The 15,706-nt window shown below is 40.1% G+C and overlaps 1 protein-coding gene across 1 annotated transcript in view; it reads right to left on the minus strand.

Annotated features, from left to right (window-relative positions):
- Positions 1-15,706, minus strand: part of EP300 (E1A binding protein p300) — a 74,825-nt gene that overhangs the window by 16,240 nt on the left and 42,879 nt on the right. The window contains exons 11-22 of the mRNA XM_028168254.2: positions 14,564-14,641; positions 13,993-14,102; positions 12,434-12,571; positions 11,367-11,804; positions 9,784-9,963; positions 9,418-9,562; positions 7,400-7,518; positions 5,974-6,213; positions 5,464-5,552; positions 3,520-3,600; positions 1,527-1,583; positions 808-885 (exon numbers count right to left, since the gene is read on the minus strand). Of these exons, the coding sequence (XP_028024055.2) occupies positions 808-885; positions 1,527-1,583; positions 3,520-3,600; positions 5,464-5,552; positions 5,974-6,213; positions 7,400-7,518; positions 9,418-9,562; positions 9,784-9,963; positions 11,367-11,804; positions 12,434-12,571; positions 13,993-14,102; positions 14,564-14,641 (1,753 nt within the window). The remainder of the gene's footprint in view (positions 1-807; positions 886-1,526; positions 1,584-3,519; positions 3,601-5,463; positions 5,553-5,973; positions 6,214-7,399; positions 7,519-9,417; positions 9,563-9,783; positions 9,964-11,366; positions 11,805-12,433; positions 12,572-13,992; positions 14,103-14,563; positions 14,642-15,706) is intronic.

Consider the following 15,706-nt stretch of genomic DNA (forward strand, 5'->3'; position numbering starts at 1 on the left):
GGGCTCGAACCCGTGTCCCCTGCATTAGGCAGATTCTCAACCACTGCAATACCAGGGAAGCCCTAAAACTGGATTTTAATGATCTTTTCCCAATCCAGAATAATGATCTTTTCCCAATCCAGAATAATAATTCTAGGGACTTCCCTGGTTACGCAGTGGTTAAGAATCCGCCTGCCAATGCAGGGGACACGAGTTCGAGCCCTGGTCCGGGAAGATCCCACATGCCGCGGAGCAACTAAGCCCGTGCGCCACAACTGCTGAGCCCGCGCACCTATAGCCCGTGAGCCACAACTACTGAGCCCGTGCACCTAGAGCCCATGCTCTGCAACAAGAGAAGCCACCGCAATGAGAACCCTGCAACCAAGAGTAGCCCCCGCTCACTGTAACTAGAGAAAGCCCGCACGCAGCAACGAAGACCCAACACAGCCATAAATAAATAAATTAAATAAATAAATATTAAAAAAAAAAAAAAAGAATCTGCCTTCCAATGCAGGGGATGTGGGCTTGATCCCTGGTTGGGGAACTAAGATCCCATGTGCTGCGGGGCAACTAAGCCGGTGCGCCACAACTAGAGAGCTTGTGTGCTGCAACTACTGAGCCCATGCCACAACTAGAGAGAAGCCTGCACGCCACAGCGAAGAGCCCGCCCACTGCTACTAATACCCGATGCAGCCAAAAATAAACAAAAAAAAAAGAATAATTCCAAGAGATAGTAACTTTGAAGATAAAATACAATCATTGCAGAGAAGACAAACTTCCTATAATTCACAACAAAGAAAAAGTCTAGGGAAAATACTGATGTCTCACCCAGATGGCCAGATGATCTCATGATGAAGGACACAGATCTGATGCATCTTTCTTCCACACTCCGTACATTCAACAAACCTGGAAAGGAAAAGTCAAAATGTCAAGATTCAATCCAAAAATTTAACCAAATCAAAACTTCCAATATTTCCCAATTTCTGACAATTCAAAAGATAGCCAAAATCACGTCCAAAGAATTGAATAGTTTTTAAAAGCTCTTTAGTGTAACAGGTAGAGCAAAACTCAAAAGCAGTTTAGTCATTAAATATGAACTGTGACTATGAAATAAAAAGTGAAAGATCAAGATGACTGCTGCTTCAACTTCCAAGTGAGTCGGACACCATCATATCCATTCCAGGAACTCCTAGAATACCAGTACATCTCTGTACTGCTGAGTACCTCTGAAAGGCCTCACTATAAAGGAGGGGATTATGAACTGGTTTGAAAATACAGAGGACAACAGGGCTGGAATAATGGCACTGACCAGAGGTAGCTTTGTGCTTCACTCAAGCCTACAAAACACCAAAATATTAGGTAGATTTAGTGAAATGTAAATGAATACTAACCATATGTAAATTTTAGCACTTCTACCATCTCTGTTAGATGTATGTTATAGATTTAGTCCCAAGAATATAGAATCATCTCACTGGCTGTGCAAACCAAGAGAATGAAAGAAAGAAGGAATATCAAAGTGTACTGACTACTCAAGGGGAACTACTTACAGTTCAGGATCCAGAGTGTCATTTTTTCTCTTCGAAAATTGTTCTTTATTTATTGTACTAAGGAAAGAAGAGGGACACAATGAGAACAAGCAACATAGAAAGATTAGCAGTCTGACTACTGTTCTAATAACCAAAGGACAAAAACCCCACCCTGTAAGTGGATTATTTAAATCTAAGAATATACCAAGGATACAACAGTACATTCTTGGCTCCCACAAAATGCACATTTACATGCCTATGTTTTTGGAAAGGACTTTATAGTAAATCTGTTCCCATTTACAGGAAGAGGAGAACCCAGTAAGAACTAAAAACATGAATTTGTTCTTCTTTTCCTTTTAAAATCTTGCCTACTACTCTTAGTGTTAGGTATTTACACCTTCTAATACTTTAATGTGCCTAGACTGAGCTACGTATGAAAGATACTGTGTATAGAGGGAGCTAAACCACTATTTATAAAAAATACTAAATTTTCAGGACAGTCTAGTCAAACTTTTTATATTAATAAAAAATTTCAATATTAAGAATACATATTTCAGGTTACTTAAGAGTTAGCCAAAAAAAGGGTATTCATTTAAAAAATTTCACATGGCCTCCTACCCTGAAATCTAGCCTACCTCACTGCTCATAGCCTCACAAATACAGGAGCTAACAGTCTTATTCTCTACCTAGAACAAACTGCAGGGGGCCCAACTTTGACTACTGTGACTCTACCTCACAAAAATGAGGAATGAGGACATTTCCACATTTAAACTGTTTTCTACTAGTTACAGGCTAGAGATTCATCGCTACCTGGCCTAAGGTCTTGCTACCCAAAGTGTGTTCTAAAGACCAGCAGCCTAGAAGGACCTGGGAACTTGTTAGTACCACATACTCCCAGGCTCACTGCCGACCTCAGGAACTGCAAGAGGGGTTTCTACACTCCTCACAGTCAGAGTGGTGCTGTCCTAAGGTACAGAACATGTGGTAAGCTACTCAGTAGTACCCATGGTAAGGCTGCCTCCCTTTACTGCATCAGTCCTGACTTCCCTGGTTTAGCCAAGGTCAGAAAAATCTCTTAAGGTTCAAGGGGACCCAGTATCTACCCCAAGACCAGTACCAGACCCCACTATATTATATGTCAATGGTGACTGAAGAAAAAGTACAACTTGAAAACCCAATTTGGAAACACTAACCAGTTTTTCTCAGAAGCCCTGTTTTTACTAGTAACATAACAATTCCATACTTTTTGGGGAAATGTTCTGAATTGACTGTTTATTATAGGTTAAACCGGAAGAGAAGAAGCTGAAGAATATTAAAAGGACACCAAATAGTTCTTTCTTTCTAAAACAGTCCAAATTTGAGTGTGTAAACTAAATCTTAGAGATTAGAAGTACTATGAGGCAGTTTAGGCTATGTTTGAAAATTTTTCTTGGAATTTACCAAACCACAGGAGCATGTGAGATTGTGAAAGTCCAACCAAGTCTCTTTCTAATAAATCACTCTCACAAACTCCTAAACCCCTAATGATGTTAAATGATACTGACGATTATAATGACTTTGGTATCATTAACCTTTATGAGAAGGCTGTAAGGTGGTTGTATTTGTTCAATTCCCCTCAAACTCAAAACAGTTAACAATGAAATTCCCTTGCACTGCAGCCTTTCACTTTTTAGGAGAAGCTGATTATTTCCCTATAGAAGAAATATATCTAAAATGACCATCCAATATTGACGTATTCCCTAGATCAGTACCGACACAACTTACTGCTATGATGGAAATGTTCTCTATCTGTGCTGACCAATATGGCAGCCACTAGCCACAGACTGTCTACTGAGTAACTGAAATTGGGAATTTTAAATTTTATTCACTTTGAATTAATTTGAATTTAAATAGCTACCTGTGGCTACATGATACTGGCCAGCGTAACCCAAGACCACTTAGAAGCCTGAGCATGATCACCTAACAACAAACTGAGAAATAAGAGAGTACTTTCCAAAATAATATAGTTACTTACGTTTGAGGCTGGGAAGGGTCATCCCCCAAAGAAACGCTCTCCCCTTGGATTTCATTGAAACACTTCTCACAGAAATGATACCTGTCGGCAAGAAGGCCATACTGGGGTGAACTGTTCCGTTCACACAACACAGCCCAAGCCAAGCAACGAAGCCACCAATCACAGCAGGCCAAGAGGGGGGCGGGAGCAGAGAGCAGGTCATCAACGGCGACAAGGACATTCAATGATGCAGATTTATGGGCACCACAGTTTGGGTTTTGTTTTTGGTTTTTGTGTTTTGCAATCAAAGCCAAGTGCAGACAACGACAAGCATGAGGGAGGAAAAAAAAAAACACAAAACAAACGAAGAAATGAGGGATTGCAGGACAACAAAAAACATAAAAGCAAGACAAGACAACACAAAGCAGAAAGCCAAGGCAAAGCACAGATTAGCATTAAATATCTCAATGGGATCACAAGTAGCAAATGATTACAGCAAATAAAACAAACAAGTCTCACACAGACCTACACCCTTTCATTTTAGTAATTAATGCTACTTGATGCAAATAATCAAAAGTAGGATAAACATACTGTGGAGAGAAGAACTACTACTCTATTACCTAAACATAGCAAAGAAAAAAACCTCCCCACTTCCAAAGAAAAAAATCCACTATGGATACAGTACCAGGAAATAATCATCTAGAAACAACTGTGGTCTGAAAAAACACCCCAAATTTCCTTTTGATCCCAAGGAAGCCACATACGTACAATAAAAAGTCTGCACAAGCAGTTAAATACTGATTGTAGCCACCAACTGACATAGTTCAAGAGAGAAAAGGCAGTGGTGTATGCAGATACATGATTATATATTCCTGGGTGCTGTAGATTGGTGCTTAAAATCCGAAAAAGGTACATAAATGCCAAGATTATAGCATGAGATTATAGCATGCCAGCTGTCACTTGCTTTTTTGAACATAAGGTGCTAATAACAACTTGAGCCCCACTTTTCCTAGGTTTTAAGGAGTAAAACACTATAGATTCTTATGACTACAAAGCATTAGGGGAGTACACCTAACTTTTTGTAAATAAAACAAAAAGTTTAAGTGACTTTTTCAAAGCTAGAAATACATCTGTAGCACACAAGTTCAGCAAAAACGACCACCATGGGTTTGGGTCATCAAAGTATTGACTGTCCAGCCTTGCTTTTTTATTTACACCCCATGCCAGCTATACTGTTGGCTGATTACACAAAATAAGAGACAAATCATGATTAAGACAGATTAGCGAATCCAATTTGTGTGATTACAGCCCTTATTTGAGCAGGAGAAAATAAGGCAGAAGTGTCTAATTTATTAGAAGCCTACCGTCCGTGGTTGTATGCAAATCTTTGTAAGGAACAGTCTGGTACAGAGCTCTTTTTAATGTGCTCAACAGAGGCAAAGCAAATACTCTGGGATCCTTTGTTTTTACATATTCCAAGAAAAACTTAGGAAACATTTCCTAAAAGATACAGCTGGCTAACAAACTTTTGGTTAAAGTTTTCTGGGTGGTTTTGGGAATGGCAATAGATGGCAGCAATTTCACAGAGAAGTAGATCAATTAGTTTGAAATTTTTTTGTTTTGCCTGAGGCTGTGGTGAGCTATAAAAGGACAGTGGGAAAAAAATATGGGGCCTGGGACATAATCCCAGGTATGCCACCGACTCATAAAGTTGCTTAACTTCTTAATGCCTTGGGTTCCTGCCTTATAAAAATAAGGGCCCAGACAACTGATACAAAGCTACTTTCTACTAGAAAACCGTTTACTTCTGCAAACAAAGGCAGAATGCAAAGACCAGAACTTGTGCTGTACAGTTGTTTTCAAGCAAGTTACACATGAACCACGACTGTATGTGTGCTGGTCCATCCGCATGCACTCCCTGGACATGCGGACACTCTGACCATGGTCCACACAGGTCGAGCTTACCTGTTCTGGTAACTGTAGTAAGTGGCATCACGAGGGATTGTGCATAACTGTTTGCCATAGCAACAGAGTGTCTGTGGAGAGAACTCCAACTGCAAAAGAAACCATTTGTTAAATATGGTTTGAAGGGCAAGCTAAAATATTTACACTGGCAAGTAAATCAGAAACAGAAGTTAGTGAACCCTTACTTCTCATTATGTCTCTTATAATGGGTTATTTCAGTTTCCAAGACAGTTCACTGAACTAAAACTAATCTAGTTTGCTACTGTTTTATTCCACCACTCTGAGGTAAGCTTAACAGTCATATCCTTCCACTGATTACCAAAGAACTGAAGAGGACAAGAGGAACTCAATGTGAATTGCCATGTACAGGAAAACTAGTATATGCCACGCCCCGTGCACCACAGGTAAATACCACCAAGTCCCTACCCAAGATGAACTTACAATCTGATGACTCAGGATTCTAACTGGCAAGTTTTCCATGCAGTTCTTATCTGTGCAAACATTTCTTACCTTTCTGCCACAGCAGTATCCAAGGCTTTGCATGACTGGGTCAATTTCTTGTTCAAAGACCTCAGACAGCTTGGAGCAGTATTTGTACACCCGTGATGTTTTCCGATTATATAACCAAGCATTGTTGAACATAAGCCAAATGTCATCCACATACTGCCAGGGCTCCTGATACTGTCCAGTGTCTAACTTCCTTTTGATAGTAGAAAGATCCATGGGGCTCTTCACAATATCAAAGTAATCCTAGAAGGACAAATGACACCAAACAACATTATCCAAAAGTCTCAGTGTATTCAAGGTCCACAGCATATCCTGCTATAATCATTATAAATTTTCTGGATAATGCTGAGTCTTTGATGTGTCTGTATTTCCAAAGAAATGATCGATACCCATCACTTCTTTAAATCACTAGTCTACAGAGATATGAAGCAGCCAGGGGCAGAGAGAATAACAACTACTCTAGACTTTGTAGGAGCAAGCTGATTGTCTACAGGAGCGATTCCAGATACTTTACCATAGTACATCTGTGATCAACTTAAAAGACCAAGAAATCAAAGACCCTTCACACTTTAGTACTAGATGGGGCCTACAGATGAAACTAAGCCCAGAAAATATTGATGATCCATCTAAGGCCACAGAAAAATATAGGAGAAAAAAAAAAAAAAAGATTCTAACAGATTTTTGCCCCTCAAAGCACTCCAATGACTTATCCAATACCACTTAAAATACTCAAATGAAACCTCCCAGCAGCCTGGTGTATAAAGGCAACTTTAAAAGCAGAGGAAGCTGATTTGGATCTATCTTTTCTATCAGGAACTACTGCTACTCAAGTGATAAAAATAAATAAACCATATGATCCAGCAATCTCACTCTTCGATATATACCCAAGAGAAATAAAAAGATACACAAATTTGTATGTAAACATTCACAGGTGTGCTATCCTCAACAGCCAAAATGTATAAACAACCCACGTCTATCAACTAATAAATGGGTAAAGAGAATGTATGCACAACCAAATGATGAAATATTGCTGGGCCGTAAGAAGGAATGAAGTATTGATTTGTGCTACAATATGGACAAACTTTGAAAACATTATGCTAAGTGAAAGAACCCAGTCACAAAGAACCACATACTGTAAGACTCTCTTTGATGAAATGTCCAGAAGAGACAAATCCACAGAGGCAGAAGGCAGACCAGCAGTTGGTTGGTAGTAGGGGCTGTGGGTGGAAATGGGGAGTGACTGCTTATGGAAATGGGGTTTCTTTTTTGGGGTGATGAAAATCATCCAAAACTGACTGTGGTGATAAATGCACAATTCTGTTAATACACAAAAACCATTAAATGGGTGATTTGTACAATATGTGAATTGTATCCGAATAAAGCTGTTAACGAATTTTAAAGGAAAAGAGAAGTACCACCACATACTTACAGGGATTCCTAGAAGCTGGGGGTCCACAGGTTGACGAAAGGGAAGGGATTCTGGATCCTGTCGGTAAAGTGCCTCCAATGTCGGCATCAGTGCCTGTCGTAACTCTTCAGGTTTGAAAACTTAAAGAAGAGTATATTTGAAATTAGTTACCAATTAAGCAAAAGAGGAAAAAAAGTTCAAGTTGAAACTGTAAAATATATCGCAAGACTCAGAAAACACAAAATTCCCTACATTGTCCCCATGAAATATCACTAAGGGTGTTTCTATTTCCTGGTTCGGATAGATCCTTTAAAACACCTTGTCTAGTCACCTTTAAATACCCTTCATGGCTCAGATAATTTCTCAGTCAGAAACCCACTTAAGATAGTCTTGACCGAGTAGAAGCAGAATGCTAAGCCTTCCAAAAATTGATGAAAAGACTTGTCAGAATGTTCCAAAAGATACGACAGGCGGGGGATGCTGTGAAGCAAGAACGGAAGAAGCCCTCCTTCCTGGTATCAGCATGTAACAAGTCAGAAATTAGACCTGGTGCTGTCTTATCGCCAAAGGAGTCAGAGCCACTGAAGGCCAAGAGTCCTTCATTGAAATGCTTGATGTTTTAGAGCTTCAGCAGAAGACGTATTTACTATTTTAATGGCAAATGTTAGGTTTCAGTCTAAAGAAAGAACTAAATTGTTATTGCCAGAATGATGGACTCAGTTGATCAAATTATGCTCAAATGTGTTCTCAGTATGTCTCCCAAAAGTCAGGAAAGATTTGCTGGCATGTCCCAAATGGAATTAATTTAAACTACCATTTAAGAAGCTGGACATTAAGGGTCCAGTTCGAGCTTTGAATCACTCTTAGCAGAGAGGCTTTATTATTTCTTCTATTTACAAATTAATTTTATCTTCAAGGGGGTATATCTGTCAGTACCTTGAGTATTTTTTCACCACATGGTGGGGGCTGACATGAAAAAAATCAGACAAATAGACGGGAGAATCTTCTTTGTCTCATACTTTGTTGTGCTCAAAATAAACAGAATTGGAGCAAATTTGTGAGATTAGCTGTTTTAAAAGCAGATGCCTAATATTAAGATTGGGTTTGTCGCAGCCTAGATCAAAATAACATCTCCATATATAACAAACATTTATTCATTCATTCATTGGCCATGCCATGCACATGCAGGATCTTACTTCCCCGACCTGCGGGGGATCAAACCCATGCCCCTGCAGCGGAAGCGTGGAGTCTTAACCACAGGACCGCCAGGGAAGTCCCAACAACCTTATTTTTAAATGAAAATAATTTTTTAACCCCATCATTTTAAAGTATATTGTATTCATGGAGCACTTTTGTACACATCATCTTCAGGAGCCAGCAGATTCATCTTTGAGATAAGTCCTACCTGTGCCACTGAAGGGGTCACTAGAGCCACGAGAAGTTCTAGTCCTAAACTAGTTAGTAAACTAATTTCTGTGGGAATTGTTTAACACTCTCTGCTAAGCATTGCTGCTTGCTTGGCTTGACTCATTATATTCAGTAGCGTGGTTCAGAGCAGAGACTCTGAATCAGCCTGCCTGGGCTGAGTGAGCTGGGAAGTGTTACTTGACCTTGCTGAGCCTCAGTTTTCCTGCCTGTAAAACAGGGATCAGTAACCTCACAGAGGGGCTGTGAAGTTCTTAGATGAGACACGGCAGGTTGTGGCACAGTGCCTGGTGCACAGCAGGTTAACAAAAAATATTATTATTGCTATTATTTCCTGCATTTTAGTCAAGGATATTATTTAATAATTTCTGTCCTCTGACAAAGATAATTTTGAGGAATTGTTAGCTACCCAGTGACTGTAGGAAGCACATATACCTAAAGGAAAGAAAATTTCTTCTCCAACATTAGCACTAATGAAGAGACCAGGCCAAGGGCTCCAAGCTTAATGAAATCACATTAAAATTCAATTCCAAGGCCCAAGAAACCCAATCTCACTCTACTAAGGTCTTTGGTTTTTTCTCTGCCTCCACAAACACAGAGCCTAAGAGACTCACTCTTCTTTTTTGACTGTCCTGGGGCTGGAGATGACTGGGTTGCTGAAGTACTTGGCTGGTCTTCCTCCTCTTTTGTTTCAGTTTTTAATTCAGCGCCTCTCTCTTCTGTTTCTGTAGATTCCGCTTTACAGTCTTCTGCTTTAGTCTAAAAGGCAAGGTAGGAATTTTTGGTTTTCCAAAGACATGTAACTGAGAAGCAATAACATCATTATCTTATTTACTCTCCCCTGTGGATGTAGCTGAAGACCCTTTTTCACATGGAAATCAATAAAATGAGACCTAATTATAGAATACTTTCCTGGAACATGTGTGAGTTCCTAGACAGAGGTCCTAGCCAAAAAACAGCAGTAACTGCCCTACTCTCACCTCTGGAATATCCTCTGGCTGAGTATCTGCTGGTTCTGGTGCATCCACTTCCATTTTAGCCTCCATTTTCACTTCCTGTGAAGGCTGCTTCTCAGGAATGGCCTGAGAATTCACTTCCGTGCTACTAGTAGATGGAGGGTTTGATGCCTGACCTTCGATGCTTACAGCTGGCTGGGAAAGCTGGGTAGAAAGAGAGGGAAAAACAAAAAGTTTGCCTATTACACACAAGATGGCATGATTAACTACCTATTTTTAGGCTAGTGTCATTACATCCACTGATGGTGCTTTCACTTACTCGACCTATTTCGCCCCCTTGAAGTAAATTATGCTCAAGAATAGGAGACTGAGGACTTGCAAATATCGGTTGGTTGGCTGCAGATAAAAGAGTAGGCAACTGTTTCTTCAGTAACTCATTCTGTGGCAGTGTGCCTGGGAGGGGGGTTTCAGAAATGACTACCTCAGAGGAGTTCATGTTTATAGAAAAATGGAAGGAAAATAAGGATGACTGGCAATCTTTTCTTTTAAACTTCTCATTAGAAAAGGTTTCAAATGTACAGAAAAGTAGAGAGAATATAATGAACTCCCACAATAAGCAGCTGTTTTGAATCATCACATTCTAATGGGATAACTAGCAATCTCTGTTTTTTCCCTAAGTCTTCCAATAAGATATCTCATAATGAGAAATTAGTATTTTCAGAAACTATCCTACATAGAATTAAGTTTCCTTTCTGCATCCTGCCTTTCCTTACATATCAGAAGCTAAGATGAACCAGTCATGGATAAGCAACGTTTTATGAAGTAGCTATAACTCATGGGGATCCTCAGTTTGCCAATATGACAGAGAACTGAAATATTAGTATCAGTGATCAAGTAGAAAGTTTTAGATTGTGACACATAGAGTTCTATAAGTAAGGATGCAAGTATTAGATGTGCATTTGGATCTCTACTATATAGATAACAAGCCTTTCATTTCACAAGGAAGCTACCAGTTTGTTTCAGACCCATAGTTTTCTAATCTCTTACATGATGAATTTTCTAACTTTGGCTAGTACCACAGACACTCATAAATCGATGATTTTGTTCATTTGCTCTTGAGTACATCAGTTCAGACTGTATGAAAAGATTCTTTAAATATTTGTAAAGTTCACGTGGGGTATTAAATGTACTGTCGATGCTCTCCCCTTGTCACCTCTCCTTACATGCCTTCGAGCCTCGGAATACAACATGACCATGGTTAACATACCATCTAAACAAAAGCTTTTGAGCTCCTCCTACATTAGGTACGACAGCAAGAAAAAAGAGAAAGAAGGTCTGTAACTATAAACAGATTATAGTCTAATTGGGGAGACAACAATAAGAGAAGAAACAACACAGAAGAGAAACAGCACAGGGAATTCCCTGGCAGTCCAGTGATTAGGACTTGGCACTTTCACTGCCATGGGCCCGGGCCTGGATCCCTGGTCGGGGAACTAAGATCCCACAAACCGTGTAATGCCGCCAAAAAAAAAAAAAAAAAAAGGAAGAAAAGAATAAAGCAACAGCACAGCTGACATGATCCTGCTTAAAGCCCCGTCTCTGCTTACTGGAGTTGCCGGCTGCGGAGGCAGCAGTGGCGCCGTTGGGGTGGGCACAGAGGCTGCTGTACTCTGCTGGGACAGAGGCTGCTGCTGCGCCTGGTCAACTGAAGGAGCAGCAGGAAGTGAAGGCTGCGCTTGGGGAGGAAGTTGCGTTGGTGGCGGTGTAGGCGTTTGTCTTGGAGGAGGATGTAGAGCCTGGGACTGTGGCCCAGGTGGCATGGCTGGAGGTGTAGGAACAGGGGCTGGAATTGCTGTTGCTGGTGGCTGCTGAGCCCCTATGCTTGGGGGAGTGTGGTGAGGGGTTGGGGTACGACTAGGTACAGGTGAGGGTGAGTTCTGATGCAGAGCTGGTTGAGGGAGAGGGGGACAGTGCATGTGGCTCCCTTGAGACCCAGGAGGCATTATAGGAGAGTTCACAGGGCAGGAAGAACTGGACATTTGTGCCTGTTAAAATGAAAAACATAACAAGACACAATTCAGAACAGAATTAAAGAAATATTTACATAGGCAGGCTATATACATTTAAGGACACAAACTGATTAAACAGAAACCAGCAATGTATGCCTCCATTTCAAAATGTGTCAAAAACCCTATTATTGGGGTCATATCTTTGGAAAATCCAACCAATACAGTATTTAATTAAGTAGACTTAAAAAAAATCAGCAGAATGGCCTCAGCCACTGCAGAGGCACGGGACAGGTGAGCATGCAGTGTTTTCTGGCTGTCCTATGCTCTCTTCAGCCAGGGTTCTTCTTTCTGCATTGCAGTGCTCAGTAAGACATCATTTTAAAGAGAGTTCACTATTTTAAAAAATGGTTAAAACTATTTTATTTTATTTAAAATCTAATCTTTCTTACTTATTAGCAATCAATACCACTTCTGTGTCACAGAGTAATCCTTTCATGTTCAGAATACCATGTCCATAACTGTTCTTATTAAAAGCTTAATCATCTATTTCCACCCATTATTTGCTGTCACCCGTCTCTGTAAAAACCCAAATTAAGAGAAGTTTCAGGAATCACGGAAACAAGTTTTATAAAAAACAAAAACAAAAACCCATTTGTGAGACATACTTGAGACACTGGTGCTTGACTGCCAGACGGAGCCAAAGGCATATTTGTTACATTCATTCCCTGTGTTGAGAACTGAGTCTGAGGAAGGAACTGGCTCTGGCTGGAAGGCTGCTGCATGCGAGGCCCATAGCCCATAGGCTGTACACACACACAAAAACAAAAACAAAAAAACACAGAGCACCAAATTGCTTTTTTTCAGTTATTCTACTACAGCTGGAATTACCAATTGCTCTGGCCCTGCTATGGGGAGGGTGGGGTAGGAAAGGAAGAAAGTGGTGCTACAACAGCTGATGCTCATGCCACGATAGTGGAGAACAGCCTCACAGCTTACCTAAGCCCACCGTAAAGAAATTACACAAATGCATCTAGAATGAGGCACAGAGGTAACTGTCTACACACTCCGTTTGTTTTATAAGTGAGGAGAGCGAATCACAATTTCGTGAGGTCTTTGCTTACGTAGGTGGTATTGTTAAAGCACAAACTATAAGACTCCATAATGACTAACTATGGATACCAAAGGCCAAGAACTTCATAGTCTAAGAAAGGTATTTGTTTCATAGGTTAAAATGAAGAATAAGACCCCTCATTAAACACAGCAGACTGGTGCTAGACAACTCCAAAAAGGCTTAACAACTGATAGCACTAACTCTGAGAGGCAGGGTAAGGGTTGAGGCCAATATGGAAAGCTGGATGACAGGTTTAGAATTTGCATAAGGAGCAGTGAGATGCTCAGAGGCCATCTTCTCCACTCTCTAAAATCAGGCAACTGCCCCTCCATCACGCTTGACAGTTTCCTGCCTGGATAGGTTCTGTGTTTGGGGGAAGAGAGGCATTACGGAAGAGAGATGACTGTGTCAAAGTATGCAGACTACTCAACACTGAGACTCCAGGCAGCGGCAACTGGCTGCTCTTTTAAGCTTTCTAGTACTGTGACTATGTATGAACAGTATTTGGAAGGAAATCTTTCTTTTAGTGTTTATTTTATATAAATTATAATCAAGAAAGTTCTTAATGATACAGGATCCTATAATAAATATACTTTAGACACCTGCTTTTCCCACTTAAAGCTGTAAACACCTTTCATGCCATCATGTAAGTTCTGAAATTATTGCTTATGAAGCATTCCAATTTACAGATGCACCGTAATTTAAACAAAATGAATCCCTTACAGTACATTCAGGCTATGGCCTTTTCCTAAAACACAGTACATAATGTAGCATCCTTAATATGAATTTTCTTCAAATTATATCCTTTTAGTATCTCAGGAATTATTTCTGTAGGATAAATTTCTAAAAATAACGCATACAGGTAAAAGAGGTAGGTGAAAATTAAGGACTTTAGTATTCTCTGCCTAATTGTGGTATATGGTTTAGTTTTAATTATTTAATCATGTCTATACTAAGGGCAAATACAACAGAATTATAGAAAAAAATCAACGTTAAGAATTAATTATGTATAGTTAGCTGTTTAAGCAAGCATGAGAATTTTTTCTCTCAAAGAAAAAGGATTTTAAAAATGTCAAGTAAAGGCCAAAAAGATTACCCAGAGGTCAAACTTACCGGGTTGAGAGTTCCAGGTTGGGCTAACTGTCCATGGTGCTGAAGAGGAGAGGTTTGCCGGGGTCCAATAGGGGGCTGGGGCATGCTCATCTGGCCAAATTGATTCAAACCTGTGAATAAGTGTAAAATATTAGATCTGAACACCTTCATGTAATTGGAGAATAAAAGAGTTCTTATTTATGATTCTATGACACTGTATCAGGACAAATAAAGGCACCTGCTTCCAACTGTGAATCTCTTGTTTCATTCACAGCAGCCACAGAAGGGCACTGTTAATTAATGTATGGTCTCTGAACCGAATTTTACAATCTGGAATAAATTTCATCTTGGCTAGTTGTTTTTAAATGGATGCTTGATCATTTAACGTCTTTTGCCCCTTGACCTGTCAGCCAATCTGCTCTTCACCTTCCTTCCTCTCTGAGCTCCTACTCTAATAAAAGGCTTTCTGATTTCTCAGGCAGGTAATTATGATACCTGCTGCTGGCGTGCGGCAGATGTCATCTTGTAATACACTAGGAACTCTGTTAAAAAAAAGCCATGGTTAAGTACACTGATTTCTTTCATAACTTACCAGGTTGTGGAGTTATCCGAGGCATCATCTGGTTTGGCACACTGCCACGGATCATAGATGGATCAGGTAGAGGGCCATCTAGAATGGAATAGAGAAATGGTTAGAAATGCATCCTTCAGGCGGCCATTCCCCTTTAAAAAATAAAGTGTAACTTACAGAATTCAGTCTGAGTATCAAAAAAATAAAGTTATGAACTAGACAGGAACCTGAAGAAAATGTTATTTCTGGAACACAAGAAAATGCATCCAAATGGTTTTAGTACATTTCTTTATGAACCAGGGTGCTTTCAGCACTGACAGGACAATAATATAAAAGCTCATATTTAAAAAGACTAATACAGCATTCAATATGCTGTTATTTGATCAAGCCTGATTATTTCATTGGCATGAAGAATACCTCTATAGACAATAGCCACAGATTTTATCCAGTGACCAAGTTTGACTGTGTACCCCAATAATGTGTTTTTATGCATACAAGCCCACTGTGAACAGACTTTAAATAATACACATATTATACTGCACTATATCTCACGCACCTCTTAAATACAAAAATAGAAATAACTAAGAATGATGAAAATATACATATGTATATACTGTAAATGTATATTAAGGAAACTAGCACCTTTAATATGAAAATAGTTTCCTTGGTTTGCTCACTAATTATGTTTATGGTATCTTCCGTTTTTTTCTTCTTTCTTTAAAGCTTCCAGGTAGGGCTTCCCTGGTGGCGCAGTGGTTGGGAATCCGCCTGCCAATGCAGGCGACATGGGTTCGAGCCCTGGCCCGGGAAGATCCCACATGCCGCGGAGCAACTGAGCCCGTGCGCCACAACTACTGAGCCTGCGCTCTGGCGCCCTCGAGCCACAACTACTGAGCCCGCGTGCTGCAACTACTGGAGCCCGTGTGCCTAGAGCCCATGTTCCACAACAAGAGAAGCCACCGCAGTGAGAAGCCTGCACACTGCAACGAGGAGTGGCCCCCGCTCGCTGCACCTAGAGAAAAGCAACGAAGCAGCAACAAAGACCCAACGCAGCCAGAAACAATAAATAAATAAAATAAAATAATAAAATAAATTTATTTAAAAAAAAAAAAAGCTTCCAGGTAGTATTTACTTTAGAGACCGTTCTCATTTCATTTTATATTT

Source organism: Balaenoptera acutorostrata, chromosome 11, assembly GCF_949987535.1.
Source record: "Balaenoptera acutorostrata chromosome 11, mBalAcu1.1, whole genome shotgun sequence".
Classification (NCBI taxonomy): domain Eukaryota; kingdom Metazoa; phylum Chordata; class Mammalia; order Artiodactyla; family Balaenopteridae; genus Balaenoptera; species Balaenoptera acutorostrata.